This window comes from Drosophila melanogaster, chromosome 3R (genome assembly GCF_000001215.4).
Source record: "Drosophila melanogaster chromosome 3R".
In the NCBI taxonomy this organism is placed as follows: Eukaryota; Metazoa; Arthropoda; class Insecta; order Diptera; family Drosophilidae; genus Drosophila; species Drosophila melanogaster.
Window position 1 is genome coordinate 21,859,411 of NT_033777.3, and position 18,452 is coordinate 21,877,862.

Here is an 18,452-nt window from a genome sequence, read left to right on the forward strand (position 1 = left end):
TCGGAGCCACACGGTTGCGAATACCCATACGAGTGCGAATACCTGCTGCTGGTAATTTTGAGCACACATTTTTTGCGCCAAAACCAAAACCTGAATCTGACACAGCCCGGTGCAATCTACCACTCTTCTTCCTCCGCAACGCCTGCTCCATATAACGCATTCTCTCTTCCCGTTTCCGCACTTGAAATACATCCCCATTTGCACTGAGAGAAACTGTGGATATATATAGATGGAATCAAGAACAGAACAATGTATAATTAAACAAATTAATCAATTAGGCTGAATGTTACAAAAACTTAGGTTCCTGAATTTCTTAACAGTGTTATTCCGATGGAAGCTATGTTGTAGCATATATATATTTATTAACATTTCATAATTAAACTGAAATGCAGCTGCTCGTTTCTCGCAGTGTACTTTCACATCCTCACACGCGTACGAATATCTTGTTGAGCTGCTCAAGCTGGAACAAGTGCTTTGCTTTTTCCGACTTATTTTCGGTTTTTTGGTTCTGTTTTTTGAGCAGCAGCCGGAGAATCGGAGAATTGGGGAATCGGGGAATCGGTGAATCGGAGGAGGCGAGACGAGGTTGGCTCAAAGAATTCTCGTTTTGAGCCGCCAAAAGTAACATCTGCTCCCCAAAAAGCGTAGAGAGCTCAGGAATTGTCGTTGTCCGCTTAGGGTTTCGTTCCTTTTTCTTTTTAAGTTTTATTTTTACTTTTTTATTTTTGTTTCTTGGCTTTTATTATTGGGCCTTGCCCAAAACAAAACATTAAATGGAGCGGGGAAAAGGGTTGAGGCATGCGGTTTTATGCAGGGGACTCGGGATCAAATCAGGAACTTCCACAGGGGCGATAAACGCGTATCAATTGGACACTCGAGAGATAGAATTACACGTTCTCATTTCGCCGAGGTTTGTAATTAAGGCCAGCTCTTGATTGCTCCCATTGTTCGCGATTGTGATATTCCCGAATTTAGTGCGGTTTGAGAAGAAATAAAAAAGAAAGTTTTTTGGAAAGATGGGGTTTGTTTTTAATTTCCTATTGTGCGGATCAATAGGCGAATTGCAAGCAATAATAGATAAGGAGATATTTCGATATATTTGAGATATCAGACTTATTATTTTTTTTTGTTTTATTTATTTTAAGATTTTTATGTACATATATCTAAGCGCTACATTAACATCAGACATGTATTATATTATGTATTATTATATGTATCTCATACAGACCCAATCGATATACATACTTATGTACGTAGAATGCACACGAAATTAGTGCTCGATTATAATATATAGACAACTGCAACAGTGTGAAAATTTTCAAAAGACATTTCAAACCCCTCTGTTCGATTTTTCGTGAAATCTGCCACCCCATTTGCACACATTTGCTGCGCTATTTCCACGAAAAATGCGTTTCAGCTTTGCTTATATTTTGATATCTCGTAGCTGCGCTGATTTTTCACTGGGCATTATTTGAATGCATGTCGGCGTGTATTTTTGTATCTTTTAGATGTTTTCTGGGTACGTGTCTGGGTCTATTGATGGGCTACTTTTCCGCCGTCACTTCCGCCGCACGCAGCTTGTCTGCGGAAAACTCAAGCTGTTTTTTTTTCCCGACTGGCTGGCAGAAATTAGTTTATGGCCCACGTACCATGTAACCCCGGCTCAAAAGGTCAGAAACCATTGAATGATAGTGAAATGAATGAATCCGAACCCAACGCAACCGATCAATGGAAATGGAGCACGCGCTGCGCATGAGTTTAACTGCTGAGATACATAGAGGTGTGCTTCTTTTTGCTTTCTATATACATACGATTTTGTGCAATCTTTAGAAAGTGATGTATTTTTTGATTAGCTTTGCATTGCACTTTTCAAATACATTGAGAAGTGATTCACACACTTCGCTTATGACATAAAAGCCAGTAGTCCATAAACTGACCGTTTTCTCCTGTGAATGAATAGGTTGCCATTTGCCCTTACCCACAATCCGGTGTTCTTTTTTTTTCTGACCGGGTCGCCGAGTGCTAATTTGCCTCATTTATCTCTCCTGGTTGCGGACGGGCAACTTGCCCTTCGTCCACCCGGCACTGCAATTACTCTACGTGACTTTACGTCGGCTAATTGCATCCAGCAGACGCCGCTGGACGGGATGGTTCGAGTTCAAGTTTTGATTCTCATTCTGGTTTGTTGTCGCTAAGTTTTGTATTTATTTTGTACTCCGCCACGTCGTCGGCTGCCCCATAAATCTCACGAGAGTCCGATTTCAGTTTTCAGAGGAGTGTCCAGTTGTAAGCGCTGGACATAATAGATAATTCCGCAGGCGTTATAGAGGCTACACAGATCTCGGGTTCTTGGAGAGTTGGCTTGGGTTTTCCATCGCTTTCGCCCAGCTGTCGGCGATCGTGTGACTTGGGTAACGGGAAAGCTAATGTCTTGACCATCACACCCCACTGACCGAGATCATAATTCATGGGGAAAGGAAACCCAAGACAAATCGCATGTGTAAATGGATTACGGGAGAGTGGGTCGTGGGCATAAATCAAATCGGTGGGTCGGTCACTTTGGCTATGCCTCGTTGCTTTATCGGCCATTTGTTGCATGCAACACGCCAGCCAGTACGTCGTATGTTGTAAGTCGCGATTTGTAAGTTACCAGCTGACCCACTTGAGTATTCTTACTTTTCTGGTTGTGTGTTCGCCACCTCGATCCGTTACTTTTCACACCCAAAACTGGTTGGCGATGCGAAAACTAGCGACAATTGTCGCTGCCACCAATGCAATAGAGGGGGTTACACTGAGGAAAATTAAGGAACCAGCACGGAAAAGTTTTAGTACATTATAATTTGGCTGTAGTTACTATCAATGAATGATTGCTGACTATCAAAGTTATCATCAAGAATATGAAATATTAAGTTACCCTGTTGTAATATTATTATACAATATTACACTGAGAAAACTTTATTTCCCTGTGCACTCACATGGAAAATGCTCAAACAATAGCGAGCAACGGAGACCCGCCAGCATAATAATTGATCGCTATGGTGAGCAACTTTCCAACTGGTTTTGATTCGAACGCAAAGCACTATCGGAGATTTTCCCTAATTTCCCAACATTTTTATCCAGTTTTTATTGCGCTCGTCGGGCGGGCATTGTCTAAGATTTCCTCTCATTTCGTTTTGAATTTTTCTTTTTTTATTATTATTACTTTCCACTCGCCGCGAACAAAAGAGTTTTCTGCTGCCAGACGAAAGTTTTCATTTTGGATGAATTATGAGCCCGTGGAGTGGTGACCCCGACCGGCTTTTTCTCATTCGTCTTTTCTTGGTGGTTGGTGGCTTCTCTGTGGCTTCATTTCATATGCATTTCGATGGGGCAGGCAACTGAAATGTGAATGGACTCTATTAATGTGTAATGCGATCTGCGGCGCATGGAAAATCAAATGAACTGGTCAGTTCGAAAGGCAGCCGTTTTGTTCCGCCTGTCGTAACGCCTGATGTTGATGTATCTCAGTATTTGTATCTGTATCTGCATCCGTATCTCTCATATGTATGTATGCATACTAAGCTGACGGCATCTGGTCGAAACTATTTCTGGCATATTGCACTTCGCGTTTAATGCGGCTGATTACATGCGATGGTCCATCGCATGCGGACTGCGTGCTTGTCAGCTGCCCAAATATTTCGCCCTCGACTGTCAAACATCCCGCATTGCATCAGCAACTGCCCCGCAAGAATTGAGGTTTTTTACAACTGAAAACGAATCAGCATACCTTTCTTCTTTAGATATTAATATATATATATATGTATACATAATGTGGAAAAGTAAAGAAAACTCGACAAATTCTTGTCCCATAGTTGTTAGTAATTTCTTTGTGTGTCATCGCAGTTTAGACTCCCTCGTTCGCTCGTGCCTTCTTGTATCTTGTATCTTGGCCCTTTGTCTGTCAGCGGCATTTTGTTTATTTTTATCTGGTGCTATTTCAGTTCGCTTTTCCTCCTGCATTTCCATTAAATTTTGTGCGCGCCTGCGCGTTTTATTTGGCTTGGCTCGGTTTGCATTTGCAAGTCAGGCCGCAGCTACGGTGAAGAGCAGCACAAATAAATATTGTATTTACCACACCCGTACCCGTATCTGTATCTGTATCTGTATCCGTGCATTTTCATCTGTGCCAGCGATCACGGCTGGCTTCCTGTCCAAATAATTGCGCATCCAGCAAATGCCAACAGATGGTAAAGGAAATGCACTCCAGAAATAGTTTTTTTTACTTGTAAAAATATTACATTTATAGCTGCTATTTGTTAACTTTAAAATAAACTCGACATATCAATCCAACAAGTCATTGCTATGTCCTCCAGCTTTCTATCTGCAACTTGACAATTGTTTATGACTAGTTTTTGTTTAGTCACAAAAGATTGTTTATACTACGCCATTTATTTATCGTATTCCATTATTCATCGAGTCAATCAGTAATTTTCCAAAATATTTTCTATGACAGTATTAATAAAATGTATGCCCCTTTGTAATATCGTGTTACATTCCCTTGTTTTTAGATTGGTCGCAATTTATTAATAGACATGCCAAGATTTTTCAATTAAGAAAGCCATTATGCAATCCATTGAGTTGTATCTGTATCCGCGAGTTCGATGTTTGGCCTAGTTACTTGGCATATGGACACGCATATGAATATTTGTGAATATCAATTTGTGTGGCAATAAACGCCAAAGCACTGAGAATAAAAAATGGTGCAAAGATAATAATAGGCTCATAATCAAATGACCCTATTCAGGTCATAGGAAACCATAAAAATTGTATATTATAATATATAATAATATATATATATAATATACAATATAATCTGCGGTGTAAAATCGCATTGGAGACTACTGCGCGTAATGGTGTCGAGTGCCACTGGGCATCTGTTTCGTGGATCTGGGGCTCCCATTTCGAGTGGGTTCCTCGCTAATCGGGTGATTCTCCTACCGTTAATTGGTGCTAAGTGCCATCGCAACGAAAACGGAGTCCAAAGCAAATCGGTGGCTTAATAATGACCAGAGATGGGATTCCATTTTTCTTCCTTTTCGCATAATTAATCAGCACAGATATGGTGAGGTATGTAGATCTGACGAAATCGGCTGATTTTGCAAGTTGAATGATTCACGGATGAGATGTGTGTAGATTTGAAATTTAATCAGCGGGTTTGATATCCGCTGGCATTATAAACATTGAGTGACTTTCATGGGATATACATATACATATTAGCAGACGATCCGATGACGTTTTCCAATCATAATTATGCGGGCTCATCGATGAAACCCTCGTGTCATGGTTTCTCGTCATATTGCGAGCGGTTTCTTCTTTTTATTTATACCCGAATTCGATTGGATTGTTCATTGAACAATGGGGGCGGTGGGCCCATTAAACATTAATTGAGCGGACCTTGTGACAAATGCACTTTATATGAGTGCTAATCGGATAGCAGATGTTTTGTTGTTTGCTTTAAATATAAAAAAATCTTACCATTTATACAATTTATATTCGTTTTTTTTTCATTAGTCCTTTTTCTTACAAAGTAGTTAGCTTAAAGAAAATGTATGCATATTAAGCAGCAATTTAATTATTAAATATTGGTAATAAGCTAAAGTAAATAATAAATTTGTATCTTATGCATATTTTTTTACATAAATTTCATCCCTCCATGAAATTCAAATAGTTAACATTGCGCATAACAGCACGCGACCAGCACAGCACAATTACTATACGTCACGTAACTAATCGCAACGTAAGGAAAACAGCTGTTTACATTTGTTGTGATTAATTTTTGTTGATTAAATTTAGTTGTTTACTAACAAATATAAACTTAAGGAACAGCTATGCGACGACGTGTAGGCCTGGGAGCCATACAGCAGCAGAAGCTGGCTGCGGAGAAGTACAAGGACAAGGGCACCGATCTGCAGGAAAACCAACTCGAACAGATGACCAAGCAAATGGAGGTATTCCGGGTGAAACTCGAGGAATTTGCGATGAAACACAAGGAGGACATACGCAAGAATTCGCAGTTCCGCAAACAGTTTCAGGAAATGTGCGCCGCCATCGGCGTGGATCCGCTGGCCACCGGTAAAGGATTCTGGAGCGTTCTGGGAATGGGCGATTTCTACTACGAACTGGGCGTCCAGGTGGTGGAGGTTTGTCTAGCTGCCAATCACAAAACCGGTGGACTTATGGAGCTGGACGATCTGCGACGTCGGCTAATCGCCGCCAGAGGTCAGAGTTCAGTGCACCAGGAGATCACCAAGGAGGACATCCTAATGGCCGCTAAGAAATTGAGCATTTTTGGCAACGGGTATGGGTCATTACCTCTGCTTGCATTCAATATCACAAGTTTCTCGTTTTCCATAACGTACCTTCAGCTTTGTGGTTCACAAGCTGGGCAAGGGCAAGTACATAGTTCAGTCCATTCCCGGAGAGCTGAGCATGGAGGAGACCAACATACTGAATGCCGCATCCAATACCGAACAAGGCTGTGTTACGCAGAGTCAGCTGATCAAGGATTTGGGGTAAGAATTTCACTTGTACTTTCAACTGAATATCCCTTTGATTTCCGTGTTATCCGTTCTCAGCTGGACCGACTATCGTGCTCAACAGTCACTGGACAAGGTGCTCGGCGAAGGTCTCTGTTGGATTGACAAGCAGGCGGGCGATGAGCCAGCCTATTGGTTTCCCAGTTTGTTTCCCGGTCGAAACGCACAGACAACGGCCGCCACATAGTGTGATCTCGTAGAACTAATTTATTATGTACGAGAGTTATCATAAAATATATATTTGTACAACCGTAAAATCAGCGTGAAGTCTGCTTGGAGCTATCGCCTGCGGCACCGCTCTTAAGCAGTTCGTTTTCCGCCAGCAGCACGGAGTTCTCCTCCCTTAACTTGTAAATTTCCGATTCGAAGCGTTGCGTGATGTCCTCCATGCCCTCGCGGTATTTCTCCTTCATTTTCTTGTGATCCATTATGCAGCGATCCATTTGAGACTTATAGTACATTTTTCTAAAAGCGTTATGATTTATAATCATGTTTGTCATTAATTGTCTATGTTGTATACTCACATCCTGGCATCTTCGGCATCCCCACCGTAAGCTTCAGTAACGGATCGCTCCAGTTCGCCAAGTCGCCGGCAAGTTGCCTCCAACTCGGCCTCCAGCTTATCGTTCTGCTTCAGCACCTCCTTGTACTTTTGCTCCAGGCGATTGCTCCGGGTCTCCAGCATGTGCACCACCGACTTATGATCGACAGCCAGTTTTTTCAGCTAAAATTTGTAAGTGTAACTATAAGTGATAATTATTATACGAATATAGACTTTTACCTTCTCCTTTATGGTGGTAATTATAATGTCCTTTTGCTTGAGCATATTCTTCAGATGGCCCACTTCAACGTCGACGCGTGTGGAGGCCTCATCCATTATGGTACCGATATTGGAGGCTAGGTGGGTCATCTCCTCCTTGTAGGTCTCGGCCAGCTTTGTGGCATCTATTTTCTCCTTGTTTGCCTCTTCGCTGAGTATGATAGCCTCCTCGAGCTTGCGCATGGCGGCGGTTTCCCGTCTTGTGCTCTCCATGAGCAAATTGTGGGTGTGGCTCAGCGATAGTTCGTACTCCTTAAGCTGCTTCTGCAGGATGGACACCTTGGATTGACTCTGCTCGCTATCCTGCAGTTGAGCATGCAGCTGCTGGAGTTGCAATCCGCTGTGCTGCTTGTGATCGTGCAGGGCCTTTATGGTCTCCGCCTGCGTGCGTATCTCCTTCTGCTGGTCCTCAACTTTTGCCTCCAGCACTTTGACGATCTTCGAGTACCGCTGTATGACCTAAAATTGAATTCCGAAAACGTTGAAGTTTACTTTAGGATTTTTCCATTAGTCTCTGGTCCCTAAAACATACGATTTGGTCAAAGCTTACTATAATATGATAATCAATACGGGATTGGAATGATGAAGTGCAATAATACCTGGTCATCTCCAGACATTTTCAATTGGACGCGATAATTCTTAAGATCCATCTCCATGGTTTCGATGGTCTGTTTGGAGAGGTCATGCATGGTTTTCAGGCTGTTCCGTTCCTTGATAAGCTCATCCACCTGCTTCTTGGACGCGTCCAAAGCCTTGTTGCTGAGTTGAAGGCGATGCTTGAGCTCCTGGTAATCGCCGCTAACCAAGATGCTCCTGCATTTGGCCAATTCGATGTCCAGCCGGCGGTTCTCATTTAGAATTTCGTTGAGGTGAACCTTCAGTTCGGCCTGATCCCGCATCAGTCGATCCACTCCTTCACACATTTCCAGCACAAAGTTGCTAAATGGTGAATTGGCTGCGCGTTGACTAACTTTAGTTGACAAATTTTCCTTTGCTCTCCTACCTGAGAATGGCTTGCTGATTTTCGTGTTGTGTCATATTTGTTGTGTGTTTGGAATCATATTATTTTTCACAGCAGAGTTGTGTATCGGGTTTATTGTGTGTTTGTATAGAATTTCATCAATGAACCAAACAAAATGTTTATGTTTGACATGAGACGAGTTTCTGCGATGAAGCAAGCTTTGTCTTTTAAATTATCAGGCATTTAAAATCCTGTTGAAGGCAGTTTGGCTTAGAAATCCATCCGTATCCCCGCGTGCAGCAAGGAGTTCTCTGTATTTCACCGATTTTATGCAACTGGCAACCTTTTGCTGCCCCTCGTCAATCTCTGACAGCCAGCCGCTACCCTTCAAGCAGGTACATATGGATACGGTCTTACTAGCCATTAAAAACCTGGCACGAGTCCTGCCGCGAACGCTGATCCCCTGACAAGTGTCTGTTGTCCTGGGCAACGGGGCAGTGGCAAACAAATGGGGATGTAATCGAAATGTGGTCAACTTTCCGTTTCAGTTGTTTGCAATGCCGCTCTTCAACAAGAAGTTCGAGTCGAAGCCGATTCCAGTGCGTCAGGGACGTTGCAATATAGGACATCCGGTGGCCACCGAGGATCTGGATGACTTCCGCCAGATTTCCCTAACGCTGGGCAACAAGGAGCTGCGTTTTGCGGACGGCATCTGGATGCATTCGACCCGAAAGGGTGACGTAGATGATATGCTCCGGCTGAACAAGAAGTTTCGTGCCCTCGAGGAGGAGAACAATATGTGTAATCTTAAGATCGAGGTGATGCTGGATCTGCTGGCCGAGCGCGACGGAACTAAGTGAGCTGAAGCCAAAGGAAAAGTGATAAAAAAGCTGTATAAAATAAACAAAATATTTGATATACTGAATATTTTTTATTGTCAAATGTTAAAACCCAAGAAACTACATAAATACGTTTTGATTTCACTAATAAAATGCTAAAATCTTAAAAATTCCTAAGCGATGACTAAGGCTGATGAGTGTTTGAGTTATTGGTGGAATCATTCTCGGAATTTACCCACTTAGAGTGGACCTTACTAAGTCGCGAGTACTCAGCTTCATACTGTTGCATTAGATCATCCATGTCTCTCTTGAAGGAAACCATAATTTCTTCCTGCACACCTTTGTACATTTCCACTTGATCCTTGTGAAGTTTTCTTCTATAAATGCCAATAAAGTTAAGTAAATGCTATCATAAATAAAGTTATGATCTCACAATTCAGCTTGTTGTTCCTCCATATCGGGATTGGATTCAATGGCCGATTGTTTCACTCTAGCTTCAAGGTTTTCATCCAGCTTCAAAGCTTCCATATATTTCTGCTTCAAGCGTTCCTTTTTTCTGTGTTAAAAAAAAATGTTCATGTAAATATTATACGTAAATGATTTAGGATCATACAGCAAAATTTGAACTTCTTTATTGGGATCATCAACAGAGCATTCCACCTTGATCTCAGGTTCCATATGCATCACAAAATCTTCATCGAATTTAACACTGTTTTCAATCTTGGGATGGGATTTAGAAATGTTTTGATAAAGCTGGCAGGTATTCTGCATAAAGTAGGTACAGTTTTGATTTCGCTCAGGTTCTCTTTTGAATCCCACCATTGTTGGGGTTAATGATTTTGCAGCCTCATCTATAAAGTTCTTGGATTTAATGCTCAAATTTGCGATGACATCGTTCAAGTCGTCCATATCGTCCTGATTCTGAACCAAAACCTAAAACTTTATATCCTTGGCTTTAAGACCAATAACTCGATAAATTTATACTGAATTAAATGGTGATAGTAAACTAAATGCAAAGGGAACATGTTTCCATTTGTTTCTCGATCACAAAGTAAATCAGTTCGAGTAATAAGCGCATTTGTTTATTTATCGTAAATACCATAAATTTATTTTTACCCAAAGTAAGCTAATTTCGATTAAGACCCAACCACATACTTGAGTCCTATTTATAATGCCACATTAATCAGTTTCACATGCCCATCGGGAAGTTATCAAGTGGTCTGGCTGGGGGGCTTTTGTTGACCGGCCCATTGGGAATTAATTTGGATTTGTTGCGCATTTCGAGCATGGCGAGCATTGGAGCTGCTGGTCAAATTGGTGGCATTGTTGTCGCCATTTGTAGCAATCTATAGACGCCATTTGTTGGTATCGCGGAGTTCCGGCGTCGAGCAGCCGGTGGCTTCTGCTCCATTTATGGGCCGTTTGATAAGCCACCACCACCCGATAAGCTCCGGCTATCGATGGGTTCGCTTGAAACCCATGGCTTATCACCAAAAACCAAACCCACTGTGTGACTCGCACAAGAGCTGTATAAATAACACTTTGAATTTACATGATAACTGGCCATCTATGGCTTAGAAAAGCGTTCGGATTGCCCGATAAAGCTAAGCAGTCCCAGCTATCCGCATTGCCTCTCTAATCTTCGGTTTGATGTGGAAGTGGCAATAGCAGTGCGGGTGCCTTCACTGGATATGTACATAGGTGTCTGGCTAGACCCATATCGGTTCACTCCATCGACTACTGTATATTTACGCACCGATATTGTTATGCGATAAGCAAAACTGCTTATAAAACACATTTATTTTGTTGTTCCCCAGCAATGCCAGAACCTAGAGCAAATGTACACTGGAAGAAATAGGAGGTAGATGTGTATGTGTATGCTCTAAATACTATTAGTACTAACCTTGAACATTCAATTTGCATAAACCAATACACATATTTTATAGCCCTAGTGATTTTATCTTTGGGATAAAAAGTTCTCTTCAGTTTTTCATTGAATTTTCTCTCAGTGCACTGCCCACAGTGGCCGCTGCCGTCGCCTCCGAGGGGTAACACTTGTTCAAATCGTGTATTACAGTAGTTTGTTGATAGCCAGCCCCGCGAACGGAACGCATACGGAAGAAAACGATCGCAAGATCGATGTGGCTACAATATTTACGGACCTCAATAGCCAATTGTTCGGGTGGGAAAGCAGCAGCAATTGGATCTCCAGACGGGGAAAATCTAGAATTTTGCAAAATTCGCGAAAATTCAGTGAGCATCGACAAATTGTGTGTGGCATTAAGTAACCGGAGAAGCAGACCCGGAGTTCCAACTAGTGGAAAAAAAGTAATACACCGTATCAGCGGAAGCAAGGCGATTATGAAGCCGTCGTGTCAGTTGTCCATCTGGTTTTAGCCACAGTGAGTGTGTTTGCTCCTATTTTGATTCCACTGGTCGCGGCCCGGTCGGTAAACAAATTGTCTATTAAACAATCAACTTTTCACCTAATAAATGATATCGTATAAATCAATTGAGTCGATGCCAATCAAGTGGGGCAACACAGATAAATCTCCATCACAATGGGAAGAGATCGCAGATCTTGGAAAATGAAATGCATAAACAAACGTCCCTGGTATTAAAAGTGTTTTATGAGCTTCGTGTTTTGTGGTCGACAAATGATTTGTTCGTGACATACCACGCAAACGGAATATTGAAACAATATAAACGTTTGATTCTCTTAAATATAATATCTTTCTAAATTTCTGTCAATTAATCAAAAGTCTATAACTAATGTTTATGTATTAGGAGATCATATATGTTTCCCAACAATTCATAGCTTTTCGCATCTAATCACACCAAAAAAAAACTATTCGTAAAGTTAGGCCCCTTCTACGCGCTTCTCAATCTATCGAGTGCCCCCGCAAGTTCTGTGGTAGCCGCCAATCAATTGATAAACGAGCATTATCGCTGCGGCAATGATTTATTGTTGCATAAATGGCACTCACTATTTATTAATAAATGGGAAGCGAAATTCTGATAATTTATATATATGAGCGCACCAAGGATTTGTGGCCCAGTGTTTGTGTCTGTAAGCCAATGTAGAGCACCCGTTCGCTTCGAATGGCCAAGTAAATAAACAAAAGTGGATTTTTACACTCATTGCCGACAGCGCACAATAAAATGTGTGAAAAATGTGCTAGAACCAGTGGAAATGCAACCGCGTCGACCAAATAAATAAATAGAAACTTTGAGAGCCTCGTTTGTTTGCTAAGAAATTAAATGAAAATCGATCATTTGGGAAATAAACGAATGGCCGGCCAGCCAGCGGAATTCAAATAAATAAATGCCAAACGATTGTGTGTGCCCCAAAGTAACTAATCAAAGTGTTCGACAGGTTCCTTCGGCGATAGCAAGTGGAAGACAATGTCGCGGATATGCTAAGTGGAAATGGATCCGATGATTTGTGATCTGTGGTCTGGCCGCATTTGGCTATTGATACTCATTTGCCTGTGCGGCTTTCAGCAGTCCCGCTGTTTTTTTGTTGACTATACAGGTGAGTTTAGTTCTTACTATAAGGGTAATTTTAATTTCGAAGATATATATATAAGTACGTGCATATTTTCATTTAGAAGCTCTTTTTGTTACTACACATTTCCGCTTTCATTCGTCAAAATATTCAGAAGGTTAATCGCAATTTCGGGGAGCACAACGCTTGATAAGATACTGTCAATTTGGCTATCATTGACACAGAAAAAAGTAAACATTGCCATTGCCTTGATTGAATGGTTCGGAATTTTTGTTATATCTTTTTTGCCGGTGCAGAGAACACAGAGTTAATTCAACAGAGAGCCGGATTCGATGTCAAGCTGCAGTGCAATCTCAAAGGTCTGGTCGATGAGAGTATGCTGAATGACATCAAGATACATTGGTACTTTAAGGTATGTACTATTATTATTATTATTATTGTTGGTACCCATTGATTAGCATTAAACTATTTCAGCAATGCAGCGAAAACAATTGCCATCAGTTGGGATCTGTGGACGAGTGGACTGCTCTGCCATGTGAGCCGAGTCTTTGTCGTCCGGAACTCTGGCTCCGGAATGTGACGGAGCGGTATTCGGGACTGTACAAATGCAGCATTAATCCGCACATTTGGGATAAAGCCCAGGCTGTGGATGTTCAACTGGTTCGCACCTATCAGCTGGATGTTAAAAGTATGTACAATTTTCATCACCATATATACCATATACCATATCGAAAATTATGTATAAATTCTATTTGTAGACACCTCATTGGCAGCCCCTGAGTTTGTGGACTCGTATCCCAACAACAAGACCACATTGGTGGGCAGTAGGGTGGTGTTCCAGTGCCGTGTTCACAGCGAGGAGCATCCCACAATCAAGTGGTTTCGCCGGCAGACGTACGTGGGAACTCAGTCAGGTGGCGAAGCCTCCTCGGCACCCACAACCTCAAATTTTAGCAACCATATTGTCCGGTACAATGGTCGAACATATGAACTACTGTCCACCGATCCAGAAAAGATGATGGCACCCCAGATATATCTCAGCAAATTGATTCTGGACGGAGTGAGATTACGAGATGCCGGACACTACGCCTGCGTGGCCATCAGCTATCGAGGCCATAAGATCCGCGAGGCTTTCCTGGATGTGCTGGCCGATGTGGAGGATACGGATCAGGAGAATGAGTACTGGTCGGACTACGGTAATGAAGATGAGGGAGTTCCGACTAGCGATCGACGGGAGTTCCTGCTGCTCTTCCTTATGCCACTGGGATTGGCTCTTCTTCCATTGACCGTGTGGTTCAGTTATCTGTTGTACAAACGTTGCTCTGTGGGACACGGCGATTGCCAGCGAATAGATTCGGACGAGGATCTGGACACGGAAAGGTGTGTCCTCGGGGGAAACAAGCATTAAAACCGAATATTTTTGAAGCTGCACTACGCTTATTAAGATTATGGATAAAGACTGTCTATAGAGTTATGAAAAGTAGACTTACAATCTGAAATAAATATATAATTTTTTATGCGAACTTTAGAGCTAATCGAGTCAACTGTAATGCCTACATCAATAAGGACATTTTTAAAAATCTAGAAAACCTATACTTTTATGCCACTTGGTTGTCTGTGAAGGTAGTGTTCGCATGTAACTAAGGCAAGCTAAGCAAAGTTCAAAATTTTCGTCGAATGAAATTCCAAATTTGTTTCGTCTTCAGTTTCCGGCAGACAAAGTCCTCATTTGGACACCGCCGACATCGCCATCATCGCATCTGATTACAGCAATCCCATACACGCTACAGCAGACTGCCTAATCCCCTAGAGAACTGGTACTCGATATCCACAAAACTGATGATCATCGAACTTTGCCTGGAATTTCACTTGATGTGGGAATTAAATGTTCGCATCTATTTTATGCGAATGAGAGTGGCCATTGTTAATCAACTGGAGCCAATTGGGGACTTCTCCTACTAGAATTATTCATAATATCGAGCAAATTAACTATCCAGGATCAGGGTTAACTAGACGTCCATTTGTTCAGGAGCAAACTGGCCAAAATGTCTGGATCGAGGCGACGCCGTACCGTTATGGGATACTACGAATACATAATGCCCGGGATTTATGAGTATCCTTTGATCCAATGTGATGCGAGTGCAATCCGTTCCTATAGTATTGACTCCATAATGACCAGTGCTTCATCAACTTGGTCAATTCCAGATAGCAATGCCGCCTATGTAGCTGGACCAATGGGCGTTATCCACTATCAATCGGATATGCAAACGCACTTGGCTCTGCCAACTAGGCAAAATCTGGAAACTGGTCTTATATATCCAACCATTGAATCCAACTCATGTTTCCATGAGCCAAATCTAGAATATGTTCAAATGGAGAATGAGCACACCGATGACGACGAGGGATACGGCTATGAAATTCCCGAGATTGTTCTCTGCTTAAACCGTTCAAATTCAGAGTCCGGCGCAGCTGAGGAATCTGGCGATTCGCAGCGTTCGTCAAAGAGTTATTCATCGGTGGAGATTAGCGAGCAGTCAAGATCGGGGGAATACGTTAAATTAGAATCGGTTTTCAGGAGGCGAAGAAAAGTATCGCAGAAGCGCAAATATACCACCGAGCAGGGTTACCTGGTTGAGGAACCCACCAGCGAACCATCTGAGGAGGATGCCGAGGAACAGGCACCAAAATCCAGAAAATAGATATCTCATATTTCAGTTCAGCATCTACGTTTGACTATAGAAAAAAAACGTTACCCTCTTTGATTTTTCGTTGGAATTTGTAGTGATCAAAATATATATATTTTATAAATATTTATTTGGTTAACTTACATGTGTATATGATTAGCGATAGTTGTATGTCGCAAGGTAAGATATAAAGGCAAGACAAATAACTTGAAAAACAATGTTTTTCACATGAGTGCAAATTGATAGACCACCATATTGCACACAGTAGCACCTAGTCGAGACCCAATTTGTACTGCCAATGAGCGACTAATTTAATTATTCGCACATGTTCAAAGACTTTACTCTCGCGCAATGCCAAAATCACATGGAAAACTTGTCTCCCCGGCTCTCCGACTGTCTCTAGCTGGCTCTTTCTGTTTTATATAGCCTTCTCTCTCGCTTCTTAGCGCCCCCTCTCTTTCTGGCTGTGAGGCAACCTTCCATCGACAGTCGCTCAGTTGTTATACGGCTTTTGTTGCCATCGGACGTGACTTGTATTTATTTATTATTTGTTTCGTCGACGGGGGCAGCGAAATCGAAAACACTCGCTATAAAATAAACAAAAAACTATTTTTAGGCTGCAAATCTGAAATATATTTTCTCGATCAACTGCAGCAGGAGCATAGAGACGCCACCGCACCCCCTCCCTAAAAATGGACTGCAAATCGCGACGCGGCACCAAAATATCGGTGATCGCCCTGGGAAGTGCCCTCTGTTTCGTCATGATGGCATACTTTGTGTTCGGCGACAGCAACGACGAGCAGGGTTTGCGGAATCTACGCATGATATCCATAGTAAGCTGCCGCCACTTCTGGCATAAAGTTGTAAACAACGAGATCTGAGCACTGTGTTTATCAATCCAATCCAATGCCCACCAGCTGTTCCGACATGGTGCCAAGAATCCGAGTGGCTTCTATCCGTTGGATCCGCACGCTGCCCACGACTGGCAGGGCGGGATGGGAGCCCTCACGCCGGTTAGTATTCGATATACAATAGTATAGATTAGGATATGGATCCTACCTAAACTTTAAATTCTTTCTCTTAACTCAAAACGTATAAGTGATAACACATCAATTTTCAATAGGGCTGATCAAAACTGACACGCCCATTCTTTTGGAAATTTAAAAAAAAATTGTTTGATTTTCGTACTATTTGATATATTATTGCTTGCACTAGCTGAGAAACTAGACTATAACGCTCTCGTTTATGTTTATTTATTTTCCAATTAACACATTTTATCGTACGAATTTTTACACTTTAAAGAGTATTTATTAAACGGTTATCATGTAAATAAATAATGTCAATAATGTAAAACAGTGTGTTTCATTGCATTTAAAACTCCAATTTGGTTTTAATTTTATGATCCAAAATGATCAATGAAGAATGAATTATAGATGCAAGTTGGTGATATCTAAAACTTTAATGCTAGACACGTAAAACATACATTACTATTTAATATATTTTAATAAAGATATTTATATTCTACAAATTTCTTAAACCCCCTTTGACAGAAAGGCAGCCTGCAGGCGTACAACCTGGGAAGGAATCTGCGCATGCGCTACTACCGTCTGCTGCCTCCGAACAGCCTTTACACCCAGCAGCAGGTGAATGTGCTCAGCTCGGCCGCGGAACGCTGTGTGGTGCGTCAATTGTTTCGATAAGAAATCCTCTATAACTCTATTTGCTATCTGTCCGAGATGGTGGTGCCCTAATCAGTTGGCCGTGTGTTATCTTTTAGATGAGCGCCCAGAGCGTCTTGGCCGGCATGATGCCGCCGCTGGAGAACAAGAATGTGCTACCCATTCCCTGGCAGCCGGTGGCCGTCAATACGCTATCTCGCAATGAAGATATCGTGAGTGCAATTGTATATTTCCATTAGTCAAATGCAAGTCATCATCATAGTACTATGATCTAACTCTATTAGCTGTTGGCCCAAAAGAAACCGTGCTTGAAATATGACCACATTCTGCAGAAGCTTTACAAATCTCCGCCTCCTGAACTCCAGAAACTGAACGAGGACAACATGGAGCTGTACAAATTGCTAACCAAAAACACAGGCAAGGTGGGAGAGAGTTGCACCCATATTGGTTGTTAATTCCTTTATTGCCATACGATATATTTCACTTTTTCACTTCTGATATTATCATATTATCCTTTAGAACATTTCAAATGTACTGGACGTGGAGCTACTCTATGGCACACTCAAAACCGAAGAGGAAGCTAATCTGGTGCTGCCCGATTGGACTGAGAATATATACCCCGAGGAGATTAGGCCACTAGCTGAACGTAGCTATATGCTATTCACCGAAACAAATCTAATGAAGCGGATTAAGGGTGGCGCTTTCCTTACGGATATACTCAACAAAATGCAGAATAAGCGCAAGAGGAATCTCAATCCCGATCGCAAAATATTCCTGTACTCCGGTCATGATGTGACTTTGGTTAACGTGATGAATTCCCTGGGCATACTGGACCAGACTACCAAGCTTCCGGAATATGCATCGGCATTGGCCTTCGAGCTTCATCACAGCAAGTCTTTCAGTGATGGAGACTTTGAAGTGAAGGTTGGTATTGGTAGCGTATTACTATTAACTATGGGATTCTTACCAGTTTGGGTTGTTTGGTTGCAGTTGGTTTACTACTACAACAGCGAAGACAAATTCCCCAAGGAGCTGACCATTCCCAATTGCGATGCACCGTGCTCACTGACCCAGTTTGAGGCCTCTGTAAAGGCCCTGCTTCTAGATAACTATGATGAGACTTGTGAAAATCATCCGACCGATTGCAAAACATAAGATGCCTTCCAGACTTTGTTGAAAGTGTGTGTCGTTCTGGGTTGTTGTTTAAGTGTCTGGCCATTGCTAAGAAATAGTCAGATGTGATTTTGGATAATTTTAAATAATTGGTTTCAATTAATAGCTTTAAAATAAAACTAAGTCAAGTAGACAAACTAAGTAATGCAAGGTGTAGTTATCTCAAAAAGACAAATACATACATATATGGATGAGATATTTCCAGTGTTCTCT

The 18,452-nt window shown here is 41.9% G+C and overlaps 7 protein-coding genes and 2 long non-coding RNA genes across 16 annotated transcripts; 5 read left to right on the forward strand and 4 right to left on the reverse strand.

Annotated features, from left to right (window-relative positions):
* Nucleotides 1-1,337: 1,337 nt before the first annotated feature.
* On the reverse strand, nt 1,338-1,568 carry lncRNA:CR45644 (long non-coding RNA:CR45644). The gene has a single exon (NR_125227.1). It is a non-coding gene; the product is annotated as a long non-coding RNA:CR45644 (long non-coding RNA).
* A 398-nt stretch (nt 1,569-1,966) lies between these two features.
* On the reverse strand, nt 1,967-2,670 carry lncRNA:CR45645 (long non-coding RNA:CR45645). Its single transcript, NR_125228.1, has one exon. It is a non-coding gene; the product is annotated as a long non-coding RNA:CR45645 (long non-coding RNA).
* Nucleotides 2,671-5,757: 3,087 nt separating this feature from the next.
* lsn (larsen) lies at nt 5,758-6,828 on the forward strand. Its single transcript, NM_142730.3, has 3 exons — nt 5,758-6,337; nt 6,405-6,551; nt 6,615-6,828. The coding sequence occupies exons 1-3, from the start codon at nt 5,868-5,870 to the stop codon at nt 6,760-6,762; spliced, it is 765 nt and encodes a 254-aa protein (NP_650987.1). The 5' UTR covers nt 5,758-5,867; the 3' UTR covers nt 6,763-6,828.
* Nucleotides 6,762-8,509, reverse strand: CG6569 (uncharacterized protein). Of its 4 annotated transcripts, NM_142731.3 has the most exons (5): nt 8,399-8,509; nt 7,995-8,334; nt 7,357-7,854; nt 7,100-7,299; nt 6,762-7,040 (listed from the first exon to the last, which is right to left on the reverse strand). In NM_142731.3, the coding sequence occupies exons 1-5, from the start codon at nt 8,431-8,433 to the stop codon at nt 6,833-6,835; spliced, it is 1,281 nt and encodes a 426-aa protein (NP_650988.1). In that variant the 5' UTR covers nt 8,434-8,509; the 3' UTR covers nt 6,762-6,832. The 4 variants fall into 4 exon arrangements, with proteins under 4 accessions (NP_650988.1, NP_732669.1, NP_001097864.1 ...); NM_169975.3 differs by having other exon boundaries at nt 7,995-8,509; NM_001104394.2 differs by lacking the exons at nt 6,762-7,040; nt 7,100-7,299 and having other exon boundaries at nt 7,586-7,916.
* Nucleotides 8,510-8,592: 83 nt separating this feature from the next.
* On the forward strand, nt 8,593-9,360 carry Cby (Chibby). 2 transcript variants are annotated; one of them, NM_142732.3, is given in 2 exon segments: nt 8,593-8,751; nt 8,905-9,360. In NM_142732.3, coding segments are annotated over 2 exon segments (400 nt in total). In that variant the 5' UTR covers nt 8,593-8,685; the 3' UTR covers nt 9,239-9,360.
* Nucleotides 9,271-10,104, reverse strand: CG31174 (uncharacterized protein; the record flags this gene model as incomplete). Of its 2 annotated transcripts, none has more annotated exons than NM_001275885.1 (3): nt 9,271-9,569; nt 9,629-9,751; nt 9,809-10,104. In NM_001275885.1, 3 exons carry the CDS (start codon nt 10,102-10,104, stop codon nt 9,380-9,382), a joined length of 609 nt encoding a protein of 202 aa, NP_001262814.1. In that variant the 3' UTR covers nt 9,271-9,379. The 2 variants fall into 2 exon arrangements, with proteins under 2 accessions (NP_001262814.1, NP_732671.1); NM_169976.1 differs by having other exon boundaries at nt 9,271-9,572.
* Nucleotides 10,105-11,270: 1,166 nt separating this feature from the next.
* Nucleotides 11,271-14,230, forward strand: CG31431 (uncharacterized protein). Of its 3 annotated transcripts, none has more exons than NM_001260303.2 (5): nt 11,271-11,597; nt 12,562-12,730; nt 13,000-13,115; nt 13,178-13,391; nt 13,462-14,230. In NM_001260303.2, the coding sequence occupies exons 2-5, from the start codon at nt 12,625-12,627 to the stop codon at nt 14,109-14,111; spliced, it is 1,086 nt and encodes a 361-aa protein (NP_001247232.1). In that variant the 5' UTR covers nt 11,271-11,597; nt 12,562-12,624; the 3' UTR covers nt 14,112-14,230. The 3 variants fall into 3 exon arrangements, with proteins under 3 accessions (NP_001247232.1, NP_732672.1, NP_001247231.1); NM_169977.3 differs by having other exon boundaries at nt 12,572-12,730; NM_001260302.1 differs by lacking the exon at nt 11,271-11,597 and having other exon boundaries at nt 12,139-12,730; nt 13,462-14,224.
* Nucleotides 14,231-14,328: 98 nt separating this feature from the next.
* CG31178 (uncharacterized protein) lies at nt 14,329-15,512 on the forward strand. The gene has a single exon (NM_001144624.1). The coding sequence runs from the start codon at nt 14,749-14,751 to the stop codon at nt 15,400-15,402; it is 654 nt and encodes a 217-aa protein (NP_001138096.1). The 5' UTR covers nt 14,329-14,748; the 3' UTR covers nt 15,403-15,512.
* Nucleotides 15,513-15,882: 370 nt separating this feature from the next.
* CG6656 (uncharacterized protein) lies at nt 15,883-18,378 on the forward strand. Its single transcript, NM_142734.2, has 7 exons — nt 15,883-16,220; nt 16,305-16,400; nt 16,938-17,066; nt 17,165-17,278; nt 17,351-17,488; nt 17,586-17,990; nt 18,057-18,378. The coding sequence occupies exons 1-7, from the start codon at nt 16,080-16,082 to the stop codon at nt 18,219-18,221; spliced, it is 1,188 nt and encodes a 395-aa protein (NP_650991.1). The 5' UTR covers nt 15,883-16,079; the 3' UTR covers nt 18,222-18,378.
* The last annotated feature ends 74 nt before the right edge of the window (nt 18,379-18,452 follow it).